The sequence below is a fragment of the Eretmochelys imbricata genome, chromosome 3, assembly GCF_965152235.1.
Source record: "Eretmochelys imbricata isolate rEreImb1 chromosome 3, rEreImb1.hap1, whole genome shotgun sequence".
NCBI classification, from domain to species: Eukaryota; Metazoa; Chordata; order Testudines; family Cheloniidae; genus Eretmochelys; species Eretmochelys imbricata.
In genome coordinates, this window is record NC_135574.1 from 90,046,089 (window position 1) to 90,066,870 (window position 20,782).

General features: G+C 45.4%; 1 protein-coding gene across 2 annotated transcripts; it reads left to right on the forward strand.

Annotated features, from left to right (window-relative positions):
* Positions 1 to 427: 427 nt before the first annotated feature.
* On the forward strand, positions 428 to 8,258 carry VGLL2 (vestigial like family member 2). Of its 2 annotated transcripts, XM_077811719.1 has the most exons (4): positions 428 to 508; positions 3,322 to 3,613; positions 6,839 to 7,339; positions 8,218 to 8,258. In XM_077811719.1, the coding sequence occupies exons 1-4, from the start codon at positions 428 to 430 to the stop codon at positions 8,256 to 8,258; spliced, it is 915 nt and encodes a 304-aa protein (XP_077667845.1). The 2 variants fall into 2 exon arrangements, with proteins under 2 accessions (XP_077667845.1, XP_077667846.1); XM_077811720.1 differs by lacking the exon at positions 6,839 to 7,339.
* The last annotated feature ends 12,524 nt before the right edge of the window (positions 8,259 to 20,782 follow it).

The following is a 20,782-nucleotide window of genomic DNA, read 5'->3' on the forward strand; positions in this document are numbered from 1 at the left end:
GGGAGCTGAGGGGCAGAGCTGCCCCTGTAAACCCAGCCCCAGGCTGGGGAGAGTCCGGGGCGGCCCAGCAGCGAGCGAGGACCAGAGGGAGACCAAGAGGACCAGCCAGAGTCCTGCAGTCACCACGCGGGAGCTCGCCCTCCCATTGGTCCCCGGCTCCCCGCCCCTCGCCTGACGTGGGGTGTGGGGTTTAAATGCCTCCCGGCTGGAGCCCGCCGAGCCTCTTTGCCCCGAGCTCATTTGCTGGAGTTTTATTACTGGACAAGAGCGACAGCTCTGGGAGGGGAAGGGGGGGTCACCTCATCCCCTCACTCGCCCTGCCAATGACCAGTGACTCTCACCCCCAGGAGACACCCATGAAGCATCACTTCACTTTGCAGAACAACAGTTGATGATCCAAAAAATCAATTCGCAGCTGCCTTTAGCCATGAGCTGTTTGGATGTTATGTACCAAGTCTATGGTCCTCCCCAGCCTTACTTTGCAGCAGCCTATAGTCCTTATCACCAGGTATGTGTGGGGCACCTGGGCGGAGAGAGCCAGAGAGGGAGGGGTGTCCTCTGGGAGAAGCCTCTCTGTGGCAAGGCCAAACCAGACCGAGCTTCCTGGGAACTTAAACTGTTCTGACCCCGAGCAGCATCCCACGCCGCGTAGCTGTATGCTGGTCTCAACACCGTTTCTATCCCGTGTCGTGTTTTAGATTCATGGGCCATCGTTGCAGGGTGAGTAAACGTAACTCACCAAACTTCGTGTAAAGAATGAATCGGCGTCCCTTCTTGTTCGTTGTCTTCGCATTGCTAGCTGTGTCGGTGTGGTGTGTTGACATGTAAATGCGCATTGGAAGTTGCGGGGGGGGGGGGGGTGACTGTATCCATTCCGGCTCAGCGCGGTCACTGCAATCGAAGCAACTGTAATTAGAAGAAGACTTTGCCACATGTCGCTTTCGACAGCTATGTTATCGTACAGGTTCTGCTTCTAATGGGGCGGGGGTGGTTTTGTTACAGAGATATGTCTGCCGTGAGGGTTCCGCACACGGAAGCGTGGAGGGAGGGGCTGTATGGATTATTAAACTGTCAGAGTCCTATAGCTGGTTGAGGAGGAAGCTGAGAACACTTGGAGTGGGGAAGGTTTCCGTTCAGTTTGTTGGAGGCAAAAGGTGTTAGGTCGCAGGTGACGCTGCAGGATTTCACGTCGGGTTGTACACTCTGTGTCTTTGCTCCTGTTTCAACTAAATCAAAAAAAAAAAAAGTGTGTCGGGGGAAGGCAAAGCAATTTTCTTTTCCACACCACCCGGCCTCAGCTTTTAGCGCAACGTTCAATCAGTTCCTTCCAGATTGTAAACTGCGGGGTTAGTTTATTTAGAAAAACAAACGTGGGCGTGGCAGTGCTTGTAAATAAACTGTTGCTGGCCAGTTCTGCACGGGCCAGATTATCATTCGTGTCAAGTAATCCCCGTATTTCAACTGCCAGTCACTGAGAGATTGCGTTCCAAATGAAGTCCGCCTTGCAAAGGGAACTTTTCACCCCGAGCCATAGACTATTTCATTGTGTCGGATAGGATCCGAGATTCCGACCTCACTTTACAAGGGGACTGCACCTGTTCAACAACTTTCTTTCTTTCTTTCTTTCTTTCTTTCTTCCTTTCTTTCTTTCTTTCTTTCTTTCTTCCTCCCTCTCTCCAAAAATGGAAATCCCCACCAACGGAAAAATGGCCAAAAAACACCAGGGCTCCTTTCTGCCCTCACAGACAGACACTATGGAGTCCTGGGGTGCTGTGCGTGCAGTCCTGAGGACAGGATCGGGCCCCTCGTTCGGGCGATGCATTCTATCTGCTTTGCTTGCACGTGCCTAGGGAAGGTTTAGTTGATCCGTCTTTGTTCACGCAGAACAGTACACACGTCTTCCTGATTTACCTGCAGCTTACTGCAGGAGATCTAGAATACCGGATACAAATAACAGCTGGTATTTTCCCCTTCTCTTTCTTAGCATTAACATGAGGGGGACTCAGATTCAATGGCTGCGTTGGAAGCCAAGTTGAAAGGTGGTGTCCATGAAGATGTGACATGCTGAAATGTGTCCCTTGTCTTGGCCAGGGACGCTGAAACAGGCCCCTGTCCTGCCCGGAGTAGGTGGCACGAAGCGAGAAGGAGCCTCCCTTGGCCTCCCTTCATTTCTCCCCGTAACCCTTATCTTCCATGAGTTCTCCATTGTACCCGAGTCCCAGCTGAGAAAGCCCCTCTGTCTGCAATATCCGAATCCAATCATTCATGTCTAAAGAAACTGCCCTTAGCAGCTGCAGACACGCTAGAAAAACTTGGAAAACATTTAGCACACTTTCGAGTGAATTCCAGTTTTTAAAAGAACCCAGTGAAAACAATCCAGTCTTGTAGGAAATACCGTGGGTTTCTTTCTGCTCCTGCTTGCCAAGTACGTGGTTTCCCCCTGAACCGTATTTGAGCTGCCAATCTTTTTCTCCAGTTATAATTTATAAGACCCTCGTTGGGAACATTTTTTTCATCAGTTACACTCCTGCGAGCCCACTGACTTCAGCGGGGATCTGACTGAGAGCAGGGCCGACCCTCTTATTTCTAATGTTTCCTCTCTAGACATAATAGATGAGAAACGATTTTCTATGGGTAACCGGGCTGGCTTGGGTTGGCACAATTACATTAATTGAAAGGATGCACGTTCCCACCTCGCTTCATTCTTCTGCCTTCCAACGCAAGATCCAAAAAAGTCTCCAAGTTGGATTTGCCCGCGGCTCCTGTGGTGTTGTGTTTTAAGGTTATTCCCTCTGGTCTCCGGGTGAGATACATACACCCCTGGGTTCTCTGCATTTGTTAATTTCCCCTAGCAGTTTCTTGGAGCGGTGTCTGTCTATACTGCAAAGCAGGCTTCATTCCCGCATCGCCTGTCTCTCCCCCTCCATAGGTCTGCATACATGCCATGCATTTCGGTGCGCTGTATATACGCCTCACGCAATCAGCTACTTCTCCAGACATTTCGCTAGCGCTAGGAGTGGGAACAAGGGGGCTAAATCCAGGGATAGGGGGTGACTAGCGGGCTTCAGGCAACCCTCCTGTTGCGTATCGCTGTTGGAAGCTCTTGGGGGCGAATAGGGGGTTTGCTCTGAACTCCTTCGGAAGGTATGTCGTGGCTGGTGGGGGTAATGCGCGGTATCCATGCCGCATGGCCCACGGCGGGCATGGATTTAGCAGGCAGTCCCGGACCCACGTTCGTCGCCAGCTGGATCTGTCGGCACTGCACCGCGTTACCCCGCTTTGCGTGACTGTGGGTTTATTTTCTTCCCCCCTTCCTGACAGAAACTAGCCTTTTACTCGAAAATGCAGGAAGCCCCGGAAAGCGCCAGCACCAGCAGCAGCTCCTTCTCCAGCCATGCCCCTGCCAGCATCAAGGAGGAAGACTGCAGCCCCGAGAAGGAGCGCCCCCCCGAGGCCGAGTACATCAACTCCCGGTGCGTCCTGTTCACCTACTTCCAAGGGGACATCAGCTCCGTGGTCGATGAGCACTTCAGCCGGGCCCTTAGCCAGCCCAGCAGCTACTCGCCCAGCGGTGCCAGCGGCAAGACGTCACGGAGCACCAGCTCTTGGAGGGGTGAGCACGGGGGGCTCTTCCTATTGGGGTTCCCATAAGGCCTGGCTAAAAAGGGACGTGAACAAAACCACCACCAACCCGACCGAGAAGATTTTCGCAAAAAGGCTCAGGGCGTCCTGCAGCATTTGGGTCTCCCGAAAGGAGCCCTGCACCCGCCGGCTTCCAGAGACCACCCTCCCCCCCGGCAGTAACAGCACTTTCCTAATGCAAAAATGATTCCATAAAAAAGCTAAGGGAAAACGACCCTCCAAGGACCAGCCCGCGCTAGCCCACCCATGGGAAGTTTTCTGTTCTTGCCGCTGAAACCATGTCAGGCAGAGTGGTAGCGGGGCGAGAGGGAGGCTGGTACACCAAGAAAAATTCCCTGACCAGCTGGGAATAAAACTGAAATAAATGGCGTTAGATATGCTGTTCCCTTACAGAAAAATACCCAAATAACCTGTATTAAATTGGAACAGGATCGGGCTCCATGGTTTTGTTTTGCAAACCATTTGTAATGTAAACTCTACAACGAATATTCCCAGCTTTGGGAATTGAAATTGGTTAATTTTAGGCTTAATAGGAGTAATTTTTTTTGAGAGGGCAGAGCCTATAAATGCTACTGAAGTCCATAAGAGTTGTAAGTGCTCATAAATCTCTCTCTCTCTCGCTGACTGAGAAATGACTGTCCAGATAAAATAGCGTTGACCTGTATGTGTGCTCTTAGGAGTTGAACAAATTCGGTCGCGAAAATTTTGTGCCCTGGTTAGCAATCCCAGCTCTTAAATGCGTTATGTTAGCTTCTCCGAAAAACTTAAGTCGAGGTAGAATTATAGAGACGTATTTTCTTGTTTTACCAAGAGACAGCTTCTTGTATGTTGCCTCTCGACGCTTCCCCCTCTCACCCTCCTCCCTTCCATGACACTGAAATGCAACTGACTGTAAAATGTTGCTGAAATTGGTGTAGGGAATTTAAACAATGGCCCCGAAATTACTATGTGATTCAACCTGCAGGAACTGGAAAACCACAGAGGTTCCCCACAAGGAACTAGTCTTATATGATTTTTACCATGCGTTCTTATTTTATTTTTTACCATAAGACTTTAAACAGAAGTCCCGGTGGATACCATTGCGTTTCAGAACGGGTAGCACCATCTGGCCCTTGGTTTTTAGTTTAGTACATTGATAAGAAGATTTTTGTTAATGTAGAAACATTTTCACTGCTCCAGTCCCAGCGCCCCAGATAGATTATATATTATCTTTAGATCTAGCTCAAGCTATATAATAGATTGCCATATCTTTTGGGGCTGGGGGGAAATAAATAAAAACAATACCTTATTTAAATCCAGAATAGCAAGACTTCAAGATATCCGTTCAAACCTTTCAAGTTTGTGCCTATTCCCCGTCCGTCCTATGTGGGGAAGAGGGAAACCCGCGGTGCAGCTTATGAAAAAGTTAACTAAAGGGCGCTTTATGAGTTTATAAGAAAACAAGAACCAGACACGCAGAGAGGAAATTCATGAGCAATCACATTATGAAGGATACTGTTTTCTACAGCATGCTCAGCAACACGTGCGAGAGAAGGCGATCATGGCTAAACCAATAGCTAACTTTAAACGTAAGGCTTCAGTGGCCACTTACTTCCCCCCACACCGCCCCGAAGAATAAAGCTTGTAGCATTTCCCAGTAATGCATTCCATCCCAGACCCTCTGAATGTTTTCTTGCGTTAACAATATATTTTACTTCAGAGCAGGTATTCTGTATTTTAGCGTCCAAAACGATAAACTGGATCGGGTTGGGTTTATAACAAGGTTGAAACCCCGATGACAATTACAAATTCTTAGGCACCCTGGCCCATGCCGTATACTGGTAAAATTGCCAGTGAGTTGTTCGCTTCAGTGGGAGATTTGCCTGGGGGGAAGGACTTGAGTCCTCTGTGTTATAAATCTAGCCAAGACTCTGCTTCAAGATTTCCCAATCTCGCCGTGTATTTCCGTCAGTGGTTTATAAAAATGAAATACTAGTTGAAATTTGGCAGGGATGAAAGATATTCCGTGCTGGGGTTGCCTGTAGTATGCTACATCCCACTCTCTGAATACAGCTGAAGGATCCTTGCCAGGGATTCAGAGATAACTTACCTCTGGCTCACACTTCTTTAATGCACATTTTATTCACAACATACATGCACAACATACCATATTAATAATACTTAACATTGCTATCTTCACTATTGGTAAATATTATTTCATCCTGCGTATTGCTTGATTGGCAAATAAAATACTGAGTCCCTGCCGTGAAGATCTTACAGTCCTAAGCGACCTGCAAAACGCATTACAAATGTTAGCAGCGCACCTGTGAGACAGGCAAGCATTATTAGCCCAACTTTACAGGTGGGGGAATTGCCCACGGTCATTCAGAGAACAAGTGACCTGGCTCCTAATGCCTCCTCATTCCAGACCTGCCTGCCTCTAAAGAGTATGGGGAGGAGAGATGTCTTTATATGCTGAGTATGTAAATGCTACGTAAAAATATATACAGGTTGCTAAAAATCATTAAGGTCTTTATACTCCTCCCCTGGGAATTATTCTGTGCAGAACAGAAGTGACTTGTTTCATCTACGGGAGGAGAGGGGAGGGGAGGGAGGAATCCCATAGATCTAGGACTTTTTCCAAGAACCACAAAATACTTGGATGCCACAATTGTTTTAACTCACAAGGAAACAAAGGCCTGGATCTGTCGGAGGCAGAGATCTGACGGGCAGTTGGTTAGTACTGTAGATGGTTAGCCGGAGAAGGATCTGTTTGAGGATCTACAGGGAGATTAATCTCTGATTGAGTGTGTGAGAGCTGTCTGGGGATCTGTTGGATGGTTAGCTGGAGGGGATCTGCTTGGGGATCTACTGGAATGGTTGGCTGGGGGGTCTGTTTCGGGATCTATTGGATAGTTAGCTGGAGAGGGTCTATTTGGGGATCTGATCTCTGATTTACTGAGTGTGTGAGCTGTTGGGGTCTGTTGGATGGATAGCTGGAGGGGCTCTATGGAAGTTGATCTCTGGTGGTTTATTGCGTGTGTGAGCTGTTGGGGTCTGTTGGATAGTTGGGGAGGTCTGCTGAGGATCTCCGTGGGGGTCGATTCAGGGGTGCCCAGTTTGCAGATCTATTGGGGTGCCGGGGGCACAGAGAAGGGGAGGTTTCTCTGTGTTCACGCTACTCCCCCTCCTCTCTTCCCTTCTCTTCTCTCCCCAGACGGCTCCTTCCCGATGAGCCAGCGCAGCTTCCCCGCTTCCTTCTGGAACAGCGCGTACCAGCCCTCCTCGGTCCCGGCCTCCCTGAGCAGCAGCCTGGGCAGTCCCCTGGCCGCCGCCGGCCACAGCGAGCTGCCCTTCGCCGGGGCCGACCCCTACTCGCCGGCCGCGCTGCACGGCCACCTGCACCAGGGCGGGCCGGAGCCCTGGCACCACCCGCACCCGCACCCCTACCTGGGCGCGCAGGCCTCCGCCTACCCCCGGCCCGCCGCCATGCACGAGGTCTACGGCGCCCACTTCGACCCCCGCTACAGCCCGCTGCTGGTGCCCGCCGCCTCGGTCCGCCCGCACCGCCTGCCGCCCGCCTCGGCGCCCGCGCCCGGCAGCCCCCAGTGCGAGCTGGGCAAGAGCGAGCCCGCCAGCGCGGCCTGGGCGGCGCCGGGCCCTTTCCCCAGCCCGGCGGGGGACATGGCCCAGGGCCTGGGCCTCAATGTGGACGCAGGTAAGGGGCGCGGCCAGATGGGCTCGTGCCGGGTCTGATCCCGCGCTCCCCGGGGCCGAGGAGAGGTTTGAGTTGGGAGCAGGCTCCGGGCTGCCCCGCCGGGGGGTAACGGGAAGGCTGCTGCCTACGGGCCCTGCCTGGCCCCAGCACAAGCTGCCCTCCTGCGAAGGCCGCCTGCAGGCCCCAGGGAGGTGTTTCCAGGCTTCGCCTTCCCCCCCCCGCAGCCGCTCTCCTCCACTGGGTGAGGGGAAGCACGATTGCTCTGCTCAGGGAAAAGTGCAGCGGTTTCCCCTCCCCCAGGAAAGCTGATATTTGGTCTTTTATGTGCGATCAGGTGCTCAGGAGGCGCTTTTTGCAGCTATGTTTTCACTGGAAAGGTGAGACAGATATAGCCCTGGTTTCTAGGAGGGTGAGCACACAGAAATAGGAAACGGTCTCTGGGAAGCATTTCTCAGTACTGGGCACATGGTTATTCTGACCACAATGAATGATCCCTCTAAGCTTTAGAGAAAACAGGGATCCGCACTTTTCCCTGGCCTAGTTTGGTTTTCTTTTCTCTTTGCTTCACCACTGCCTTTCATTCTGGGGAGCCTCACTTTAGATCCCTTCTCCACTCTCACAAGGAAATAGTGGCGTTTGGCTTTCTCTGTCCTTAAACATCTTGTACCTGTTTTTCTTCTTTCCCCCTTTTTTCCCCTTCTCTCCATTCTCAGGTTTGCAGCCTCAGGATAAAAGCAAGGATCTGTACTGGTTTTAGACCTGTCCTTCACCTCTTCTTCCCCTGGGCTCTCCCCCAGTAGATCTCTGCCTAGTAGAATTGGTGACATTCAGAGCTGAAATCGAGTGGGTTTGTAACAGCTTCTGATCTTGGTTTTCAGCTCGCCGTTATTCCTTCTGTGGTGGATCTCTCCTGAGCTGATCTGCTGACTCAAAGACCCCCAAGTCCCCTTCCTCTCCTCCTTCAGACAAGCCCACCACGGCTCAGCATCTATGTCAGGCATTTCAAGGACAAGAACACCAGGAAGGCAATGGGACTTCATACTACAGTACTTGGCATTTCAGATTCAATACTTAAGACATATTGTGGAGGATAAAATTCCTTCTATTGAAAGAGGAGAGCCAAAGACACTTTTATTTAAACTAAGTCCACACCCAGAACTGTGGTCAGACTGCTTAAAAAGAGTTAAATTATGTGGACAGTGATGTGAAATCACTGGCCTTCTTAAGGAAGGGGGAGGGAAAGGTGGGGTATTTTTGGTGGTGGTGTGAATATTTTTTATGCCAATGAGAATTATTTCTTGAAAGCAGGTTGGGGAGATACTCAGTGATTTTGAACTGGATTTATACTTTACATTATAAAAAAAGGAAAGGAAAGAAAATTTTAACTCGTGAACACTTTTGGACTGTTAACAAAACCGGACAGATCTTTCAGCCTGGGGTTATGAGTGGCAAGTGGCTAGCTTGGGCCACCTGCCCTGGGCTTACAGAAATGCAGCTGTTCCAGGGACAACTGTTCAAACTCCAGAAACTTGACAACCAAGGTGGCACTTCTCAGAGTTTGGCACAACAATTGCATTGGAGATATATATATATATATAATTTTTTTTACAAGGAATGTTTTATGATGAAAGAAGAAACCCTTAAAACATAAACCTGACAGCCTTCATGGGGAACAACTGGAGCACACCAGAAGGAAAGGCATATTGTGGACAATTGATACCCATTGCCTCTAATATTCTCTTTGTCTGTGTGTTGCTGTCATTCTGTCACTTTAATAGTAATTTTTTTGAGGGTGGGAATAAGGGATGTTCTTAAATGTAGAAAAGCTATATTAAAGATGTCTCCTTTCACCCAGCATGTGTGTTTGTGAAGGATTAAAACTAAACAAATAGGGTGATGTCACAAACTGGAAACTTTAGGGTGGAACAGGGGGAAAAAAAACACCAGTAACGTGGACAAAGCAACCATTTTAGTTACTTTGTATTAAAACTAAACAGAAATCTTGATGTTGCAAAATATTTGCTTATGTGAGTCTTAAAAGAAAGTGTGACAAATACAGAAGATAAGGGGATACAATAGTGCTTAGCCACTATATGTTATAGGTTACAGTATCCTTGTATGATGAACGAATATAAAATAATCAAGGTGTCGTTCTGCAACAAAATGTCCCACTTCCAAAAGCTGAGAAAAGAGGGGATTGTAAAACCCAGGAGTTCCTATTAGTCTCGTAATTCAAAACTCTTATACAGTCATATCAGTGTCAACTAAAACTTCCTCATGCTGGATCAGGGACACTGAGAATTGGATCTTGCTTCTTCTGGATTTCCCTTCAGCACTGGCTATAATGTAGCTAGATTTATGGAGGAGCATAGGAATCTTAGCAATGAGAATTAAGGAAAGCACTGGATATAACCACTGGCTGAAAATTGATTTGAGAAACACTTTATTTGAGAACTGTCTTCACTCAGTGCTTTGCAGAAGATGGTGCATGGTGATTATTTTAACCCAGGGCACCCACAAGAATTTTCCTCTTAGTCTACAGTAAACCAGGACCCAGACAGGCTGCAGAAAGGCAGACTGTGGAATTTATTTTACCACTTAAACCAAAATGTTTGCAGGATCCTACATAAGAAAGAGGCAGCAGCTCTTGGAAAAAACACATATTAAGAAGAGTTAGTCAAAAAGTGATACTTTGGGAGGTACAGGGGGTAGGATTTTGTCCAGAAATGCTGCTTTTTTGAAATTTTGAAAATTCAAAAAATTTCAACCAGCTCTAATATGAAGTGCACTTCATTGGGAATGTTTATTTTCTCCCCTGTTCCCTATCCTCGCCCCCATTTCCCACCCCGAGACTAATACTGAGCAGGGCTGGGTGAATTCAGCCAAACTGTATTTGTGAATGGTCTTGCAAGTAAAACCCAGCCATTCACTTCACTGTCATTCACAACAATGATTCATGAACTTTAATTCAGGGGACTGAAAGTTTATTTGCAATAAGGTTTGCACAAATACGGAATCTGTAAATAATGGTATGAGTATTTGTACTCAAAGTGCTCCTGTTCTTATTTATTATTGGTACAGTGGTGGCACCCATGGGCCCCACATCAGAACTGGGGCCTCATTGTGCTAGGTACTATACAAACATAAAGTAAAAAAACCCACCACAACTACTTCCCCAAAGAGATTACAATCTAAATTGATATAAACCCTGATCCTGCAAAAAGACATGCTTAACTTTATACACTGTGTGTCATTCGTTGACCTCAAGGGGACTACTTGCAGTGCATAAACTTAAACACATGCAGGATTGGAGTCTTAAACTGTAAGATCTGAGAAGAAACTCTCTTTTTATGATGTGTTTATACAGTGCCTAGCACAGTGGGAGCCTTGATGCTACAGAAATAATTTTTCTCATGGCCATTTTTAAGCTGTTTCACTACTGTTTGCACACCAAATTCATTGAACAAGCATGAATGTTTGCAGCTAATCTGTAACTATGGTCACCATCACTTCCTACTTAAGTCCAGTGCAGTGGCATGAAGAGAGAATAATCACAGCAATCATTCTGTGAACAACCCATAGGATGTTTGCAATGTCTGGTTGCAGAACAACTGAGCATAACCAAGAAACTAATTCAAACCACAACCTGTTCACAGAGATTTCCAGAAACAAAACATAAGTTAAATTCACTTAAACTGTTTCCTGCAAATAGTTTATACTGAGTATAATGCGAGTAAAAACAGGGTTCGATGTATGTAATTTTTAAGGGCTTGAGGGTTTATATGCTGAGTATCTTCAAAAAGGACTTTTCCTTTTCTTTTTTCTTATGAAAATTGTGGACAACTTGGTTCATGCCAAAAGCAAAAATAATTGCTCTTCAGGGATATTTTTACCAGCTCCAGCCTTAACACTAGTCCCCAGCAGGGATACTTGAGCAGCATCCAGAGAGAGGGAGAACTGCATTTAAGACCAGAAAATTGCACCAATCTCTGCTTTGGTTTTGGTGGTGGAATTTTAAAAGGGGCTCCTGGGAGCTGTCTCCAACAGAGGTGAGTCTGAGAACAAAGCAGACAACAATTGATGTTCGCACACAGCTACCCTTGAATTTAGAGTTGAAAGGATTTCCCCTAACATTGGGTTTGTATTAGCATAAAGATCCTTGTTTCCTAGTGGGTTATTCATATAAACCCCGGGGGAGGGGGCGAGTGAAGTAGTTTCTGAATAATCCCTCTGCCCCTCATGTGAAGCCTGTGTGGCCTGTCTCTGGGGAATCTTATCTTCCCCGTCTCCACCTTAGGTTGGGAGGAGCTGCTGTTCCCTCTCACTTTTCCTTTGAAGTTCTATTTAGAATCCATGATGAGTTCTAACATGGGCTTAGATTGATCCCTGTCTGGAAGGGAGTGAAATGCAGTGGATGTTTTTGGACACACCAGTGACCCCTTACTGGCTTCTCTCATGCATCTCTTTCTGGCAAGTTTCTAATTAACATGTTCTTTTGCTCTGCAGGGAAGCAAACCAGCTCCTCTGGAAGGCTGTGGTGTCCTGATCAGTGGCTGTGGCCTGCCACCCAGAGGAGCAGTTGCTGCTAGACAGGGAGAGGGACTGGCTGTTTGTGGGTGTAGTTGGTTGGTTGGAGAAGGGGTCTCTTAGATAGTTTATTGTTTTTCAGGGCAAGGTGAACAGGACTAAAAGAGTGGGCAGAAATATATATCCTAGCAGTGGTCACGAATTCGGTGTGATGAGTCTCAGGACCCAAGTTGTATCCTTGGTTCCTGCACAATAATAGGCTTTACTTAAACCTCCTAGGTCAGAACACATCCAAAACTGGGAGGATGTAACTGCTTACACCCATCTCTAATATTATATATGGGGTTAATTCAGCTATCTGGAAAAGTAGCCATCACTTGCTCTCGGTGTGACCCACAGCCTATCTGTGAATAAAACACACAAAGCATACAGCTCCTGCTTTATAACTCTAGAAGGTACAGTGCAAATCCACAAAGGCCTAGCATGCCATTGGGCGTACCCCCACCTTCTCCAGCGGCGGTATGCTGCATATGTCACATCCACACCAAGTCCCTACAGGAGAAAGTGAAGGGAATACTGGTGTGTCCACCACAAACACACACGTGGCCCAATCGAGTATGAGCACAGTGTTGATCGAAATGGCCTAAACCCTGTGTTGTCTAGTCCTCTATTGCCATACCCAGCAATGGGCTGACTCGACGGGAGCCATTGCTCTCTCTCATAGATGTCTGTGTCTTCCTTTGCTTTAGTGCATTTACAGCCTCAACACACTGAACAACTGAGAACCTGGGTGTTTCTTTTAGAATTTCTCAGTTGCTCAGATCCTATAGTGAGAAGAGCAGGATAAATATCCAGAGAGCTAGATGCCCTTGTGCGGGTCTTTGTACCACGTCCTGTGACGGGGCCCTGTTTTCTTTGAGGTATTTTTCATGTTTGCTGTACACTTCAGCAATTAGGGCAAAGGAATGAAAATCGTGGTGACATTATCGTTTTCATAGTTGCTGTTTGCATGTAACTGAAGCACTGGTATATATCTAAGTAGGAGAGTTAGACAAACACAAACCTTCTTCAGAAGAGCCAACAGGTTGAATCCCACCCCTACAGCCTGCCCCCCGCCCAGCATGAACTGACTTCTAATCCAGTGAAACATCTCTCTTTTTCCACCAGTGAAGCCCTAAAGAGCTGTGCCCATCCCAGTCACACACAGACACAAATGATTATTCTCACTTGACAGACCTGCACAGCTCTCTCCCTGTATTTAACTGCAACCCCAGTGAGCTGGATCAGGCAAGAGACACTCGATAGCTGCTGTTTCCGTGGTTGAAATATTTGTGAAGTTAACGCATAATCTGAAAGCAGAAGCTAATAAATTATAGGGTGCTAATTGGGGCCGGAGTGGAGCCGTCAATCATATTATCCTAAACACACAGAGACCCTCATAACCTAAAAAGGCAAGAGAGACGCCAAGAACAGCTTCCAGTTGTCACTGGCCATGACCTCCATTTCAGTGAGAGCATAGAGAGTCAAGGCAGAGGGTGTCTGAAAACTAATTCTGATAAGAAAATGCTAACAGTGCGTGTGTCTTCCTTTGCCTTCCTTCAGTATTTATTCCCTAGGCCATTTCATTATTTTTGCTTTTAAGTTGAGGTTTCCAGACCTTCAGTTTTAAAGTTTTTAAAACATACATAAGTACTAGTAACTCACATGTTTCCACAGCCCTCAGTGTGATGCTGACCAATTTCTGACTTCAGTCAGAGCCTGATGAAATAAAATACAGTTTCAGCAAAGCCATTTTATCGATTGCAATTTTTTGTTTCTTGTGCCTCAAAAACACAGCAGTGTATACACTTCCTTCTTCAACAATGTCACCAAAAGTATGCACTCTGTCCCAGTGCTGCTCCTTTTTATTTTTTTATTATTTATGTGTGTTCCTGTATCACCGAGGATACTCGGACTGTGATACTCAGACTGTGGCTCGCAAGCTGCAAGTGGCTCTTTAATGTATCTCCTGCGGCTCTTTGCAGCACATGATAGTAAAACACTGTGTGATTTAATTATTACTCAGTCAAAGTTATTAACCAATCAGGATGCTTTTACTATGTTATTAATCTATTAAGTTGTCAACTTGCACTAAGTTAACAACTTATTTGGTGTGAGAATAATATATATAAACTAAATATTTCCCCATCATACTGTTTAAATATGAACAGTGCTATAGTAAAAAAAACAATTAATTCACACTACTGTGCCTCTTTTGGATAATGTTTATCATTAATTTGGCTCCTGAACCACTGAGATCTGACTATCACTGGCCTAGGAGACCTAGTCATAGATTATGGCTCCCCTGTGCAAGGCCCACTACAAAAACAGAACAAAAACACCACCCGTCCCAATCACTTTGCTGTTGCCCTCTCAAGTTGTGTCCATATGGTTCCTCAAACGGATGTGTTTTAAGTGTGTAACATAACATTTACTACAAGAGGGCTGAATGAATTTTGGTTACACTCCCCTCCCCCAAAAATTCACCTCTGGAATGGCGCAAGCATGAGAAATTTCAGCCTGAAGGGAAAAACTTGAAAAAATTAGGCGCTACCCAAAAAGGGAAGTGGAAATCCTTTATTTGAACCATAGGATGGCTAGTAATACACAGACATTGACTCATTTAACTATTTTAGTTGCAAATTCTGCTATCGTTGACTCCAATGTCAATCTGAAATAACTGGACGTCAGTGAAGTAATTTCAAATTCATATCAGTGTCACTGAGAGCAGACTTTGGCTGATGATAACCTGAAAAAATGATGTATATTTATTTTGAAGTGTACCTTTTCCTCTCCATCTTTGATATTGGTACTAATTTTTCACAGTTATAGGGCAAATTCTGCACTGGCCAAGAGTGGGGGCAGCAGCACCTCTAGGAAAGACAAGCACCTCTTGCTGAGCAGGTGATAGTTTTACTCTTTTCTTTGTCTATTACCAGCAGCTGCCTCCAGGCATAGACAAGAGGAACTATTTGCACACCTACTGGCCATCAAGTTGCAGTTCTGCACAGGCTGATGCAGGATCAGCACCTATCGATCAGTTCATCCTTATATTTTTTTAAACTAACACCCCCTCGAGCATGGCGGTGTGAACAGGGTAGAACACAATCTTAGCTCACCTTTCTGTTAGCATTAAACCTGATGGAATACAAAGAAAGCCCCAGCATCTAAAGATAGGAACCCAGGAGTTAGGTGTCTGAATACCCTTGAGGGTTTGGGAACAAAAATTCCTCAGACATTTTTAGGCTCTAACAGCATGTAAAAGTGGAGGGTCAGACTATCAGAATTAGGCATATGTCATTCTGCACATGTGATTGTTGGCTCCTAACCTAGGCATGAAAATAGCCAATGAGCACATGCACAAATCAGGTATCTTGCTGAGGCTTGTGTCCAGTTAAGCATTGTGGGCTTGACTGTCTTTCCATTCAGCCAACGGCAAAACTCCCATTGACTTAAATGGGCACCTGATCAAACTCAGTGTGCGCACCTATTGAATATCTGCAGATGTGAGCGAGGTGTGCATGTGCACAATATGTACCACCTTGTTTTGAAAACTTGGCCCAAACCAATTGTTGATAAGAAGGGTAAGAGAAAACAAGTGTGTCAACAGTCCGCTTTCCCCTTTTCCCCCCATTCACCCCCAGTTTAATAGAGAACTATAGTTAACACATTGTAAAATGCCTTATTTTTCACTCTAAAATCGGTCATGTCACTGGGAATAATGTCACTATTGTGGCATCATCACTTGGCTTTGAAGCTCAGAGTTCTGGTAATTTATTAGCATTAAAATACAACGTCAGGTAGCCATGCCAGCTGTCATTGTAAATAGAACTGTGATCGTTTGAAAAATCTGCCCGGCATGCACGCTCCAAAGTGAGATACAGCAGCTAACAGGTTCCATTGTAAACACATCCACATGTTATCTTATATAATTACTGTCTTTTATAGTGTGATAGAACTGAGATGAGAGCAGTTTTGTATGGAATGGAGGGAAGTTTGCCTGTCCTGCACAGTGTAGTTTAAAAATGAATGGGCTAGATTTCAGTTAGTGTAGCTTGGCATTGCTCCATTGACTTCAGTAGAGCTATGCTGCCTGGGGATATGTGGCAAGATAAGAGAGGAATCAGTGTGGCAAATGGTTGAAGCATGGGAATGGGAGAGAAAGGGTGGAATCCTGCCCCCACTGAAGTCAATGGGAAAAGTCCTACCGAGTACAATGGGTCTAGAATTTCACCTGAGGGACCAAGGGGCTTTGCCCTGTAACCTTTAGTAAGTCTCTTAACCTTTGTGTCTCATTTTCCCAATCAGGAGAAATAGTGCTAATACCCATGTTTTGAAGCATCTTGTGATTCTCAGAAGCAAATATTTTATTTGTTAGTTAAGAGACCATGGGGCTGAGAGGATTTACCAAGGAGTGTCCGCTGTCCAATCTCTCACCCTGGTGCCTGGCAGGATGGTTGAGATATGTGAGGCAGGAGGAAGTACAACTGCTGCAGCCTTTATCCATAATGCTCACTAGTCACTGGAGTTAAATCATAGAATCATAGAATATCAGGGTTGGAAGAGACCTCAGGAGGTCATCTAGTCCAACCCCCTGCTCAAAGCAGGACCAATCCCCAATTAAATCATCCCAGCCAGGGCTTTGTCAAGCCTGACCTTAAAAACTTCTAAGGAAGGAGATTCTACCATCTCCCTAGGTAACGCATTCCAGTGTTTCACCACCCTCCTGGTGAAAAAGTTTTTCCTAATATCCAACCTAAACCTCCTCCACTGCAACTTGAGACCATTACTCCTTGTCTTGTCCTCTTCTACCACTGAGAATAGTCTAGAACCATCCTCTCTGGAACCACCTCTCAGGTAGTTGAAAGCAGCTATCAAATCGCCCCTCATTCTTCTCTTCTGCAGACTAAACAATCCCAGTTCCCTCAGCCTCTCCTCACAAGTCATGTGTTCCAGACCCCTAATCATTTTTGTTGCCCTTCGCTGGACTCTCTCCAATTTATCCACATCCTTCTTGTAGTGTGGGGCCCAAAACTGGACACAGTACTCCAGATGAGGCCAGATGAGGCCTCACCTGCAGGTGGGGTGGGGAGACAAAACCTTTTGAAGTGATAAACACCCATTTTTTTATGGTCTGTGTGTATAAAAACATCCTCACTGCATTTTCCACTTTTATGCATCCGATGAAGTGAGCTGTAGCTCACGAAAGCTTATGCTCAAATAAATTGGTTAGTCTCTAAGGTGCCACAAGTCCTCCTTTTCTTTTTATGTAAAGTTCTTCTTTATACATTGTAAAGAAGCAATAGAAGACAAAAGACTATAATTTCCACTTGCAGATCGCCTTTAAAAGTCCTTTTCTATATCTGTTTAAGTTCACTCTTCAGAGTTTGTGATAACTAGCTTGCCTTAGCTCTAATTTTAAATCGCTGAGGTCCCAAACCTGCAATCGTTATTCACATAGATAAACCTTAATTATATGAGTCAGCCTATTGAAATCCAGGGGATTACTGATGTAAGGATTACTCATAGGGTTATGAGTTGCAGAATAGGGTCTTACCTCTTTGTCACCCAATAAGATCCTTGTATTTCTGTCATTTAAAGCATTTATTTCATGTTCTATAGAATCTTGATAGTGGTTACAGATGGAAAGACCCAGAGAATCACTGGTTCCTGAACTGGTCTTTCAGCCTGTGGTAGTCCACAGAGCATTTGCTGGTGGTCTGCTGAGAGCTGGCTGTTCACGTGGTGGTGTCCCAGAACACACCCACACCTGCCCCCAAAATATCCACAGAAAATCATAGATCTATGTTGGTAGCTAGTGCAGAATAATCCATTGTTTTGGACTGATTGAAATTAGCATATCATAGAATATCAGGGTTGAAAGGGACCTCAGCAGGTCATCTAGTCCAAAGACCCTGCTCAAAGCAAGACCAATCCCCACTTTTTGCCCCATCCCTAAATGGCCCCCTCAAGGATTGAACTCACAACCCTTGGTTCAGCAGGCCAATGCTCAAACCACTGAGCTATCCCTCCCTCCTTCTTTAGGAGTTAGGAATTATGTCATTTAAATTTTTTTGTTTAATAATTTCATCACACTAGCTACAGATACTACAGCACTTTTAATTTAAAAAGCAATTTACAGACATTGGTTAACCATCACAACGTACTTTTAAGGTTTGCAATCATAAATGTTATTGGTCACACTTTCTAGATAGCAATACTGCAGCAGAGAAATTAGGTGGCTTGCCCAAACCCATACAGTGAATCCTTGTCAGAGTTGGGCTTAGAACTGATTTGTAGCCCAGTGCTTAATCTCCTGAACAATACTGCCTCTCAATGTTTACATGTTTTGTTAAATGTAAAGAAAGGAGGCAATGGAGAACCAGGCCCAGATCCTCAAATGTATTTATTTGCCTAACTCCTATTGAAATCAATGGGAGGAGGTGCCTAAATATCTCTGAGGATCTGGGCCCAGATCCCTAACTCAAAGGCGGACTTCTGACTGGCACAGCTACCTTGGACTGGAAGCTGCAGGTAATGAAAGCAGGTATGTGTGTAGGTGCATGGGCATCCAATAATTCCTGAGCTATAAAAACTTAATTCATTCTCCTCCTTTTTTGGGAGTTGTTTCCATAGATGTCCAGGTTCTTCATTACAAAAGAAAAAGCTCCTGGATGCCTGTAAATGCAGCTGGAAACAATGAAGAAGCAGTGTAGGTGCTTCCAGAGAAGGGGATGGGAAAAGGAGATGTGTTCAGGAATGACATCCACCAGTGAAAATGGAGCTATCTGCCACCAGCAGGAAACCAGAGGAGCCAGGGGAAGAGGGAATGAAACAGCCAGCCAGGGGAGAAGATGGACAGCATGTCTGGAGAAGCAGAAAAACCAAGTTGTAGAGAAGCTTGTTCAGGGGAAGAGGAGAAGAAGGGGACCAGGCCGAAGAGACGCATATGCAAAGGAGAGGTAGGCACAGAACACACAGACTGGGAAAATTAAATGAAGGGCAAAATGAGGCAGCATAATAACAGTTAAAAATGGGCAAAACACTTATCACAATAAAGACACCTTCACATACTTTTCTAATGTTACTTTTTCACATAAGCAACTTCTGCAGTTGCCATGGGGATCACTAATGCAAACAAGTAGGTGACAAGTGTTCCACAAGACAACATGGCTATTAAGACATGATACCTCTTATGACAATCTGAGAACCCCTTCATCCACACCAAGGGTCGGGGATTGCCCCAGACACAAGATGTATCAGATATTGATTGATAATGCTCCTGATCTTAGCTGAAAGGCTGGTGGTTCAGGAGAGAGTTTAAAATTGGACTTCAATGAAGTTGGGAGTCAGAATATAGTAACCCTGTATCAGTGTTATCCTTCAGAAGAAGAATCTTGGTCAGAGTGCACTGGTTAGACAGAGGAAGCCCCAGGGGGTTCCCACAGGTAATATGGGATAGCTCTGGCTCTGATCTGGGGCAGTTATCACACCAGAATGGCTATTCAGAGTGTTATGAAACATGGCATGATAGTTCAAGTGAAGTTTTTAACAGTGAAGGCAATTAACTGTTGGAACAAACTACCACAGGAAGTGGTGGATTTTCCATCTCTTGATGCCTTCAAAGCAAGACTGGGTGCCTTTCTGGAAGATAGCCTTAAGGAGCTCAATCTATTTAGCTTAACAAAGAGAAGGTTAAGGGGTGACTTGATCACAGTCTATATGTACCTAGATGGGGAACAAATATTTAATAATGGACTCTTCCATCTATCAGAAAAAGGTATAACATGATGCAGTGGCTGGAAGATGAAGTTAGACAAATTGAGACTGGAAATAAGAATTAAATCTTTAACAGTGAGAGTAATTAATCACTGGAACAACTTACCGAAGGCTATTTCATCACTGATTATTTTTAAATCAAGATCAGATGTTTTTCTAAAAGATATGACCTAGGAATTATTTGCGGCAACTTCTATGGCCTTTGTTATACAGGAAGTCAGATTAGATGATCACAATGGTCACGTCTGGTCTATGAATCTATGAACATAAGAACAGCTATACTGGGTCAGACCAAAGATCCATCTAGCCCAGTATCCTGTCTTCCGACAGTGGGCCAATGCCAGGGGCCCCAGACTGAATGCACAGAAGAAGTAATCATCAAGTGATCCATCCCCTGTTGCTCATTCCCAGCTTCTGGCAAACAGAGGCTAGGGACACCATCCCTGCCCATCCTGGCTAATAGCATTGATGGGACCTATCCAATATGAATTTATCTAGTTCTTTTTTGAACCCTGTTATAGTCTTGGCCTTCACAACATCCTCTGGCAAGGAGTCCCACAGTTTGACTGTGCATTGTGTGAAAATATACTTCCTTTTGTTTGTTTTAAACCTGCTGCCTATTAATTTCATTTGGTGGCCCCTATTTCTTGCGTTATGAAAAGGAGTAAATAACACTTCCTTATTTACTTTCTCCATACCAGTCATGATTTGTAGACCTCTATCATATCCCCACTTTCTCATCTCTTTTCCAAGGTGAAAAGTCCCAGTCTTATTAATCTCTCCTCATATGGCAGTCATTCCATACCCCTAATAATTTTTGTTGCCCTTTTCTGAACACTTTCCAAGTCCAATATATCTTGAGATGGGGTGATCACATCTGCATGCAGTATTCAAGATGTGGGCATACCATGGATTTATAGAGAGGCAATATGATATTTTCTGTTTTATTATCTATCCCTTTCTTAATAATTCTCAACATTCTTTTAGCTTTTTTGACTGCCGCTGCACATTGAGTGGGTGTTTTCAGAAAACTATGCACAATGACTCCAAGATCTCTTTCCTGAGTGGTAACAGCTAATTTAGACCCCATCATTTTAT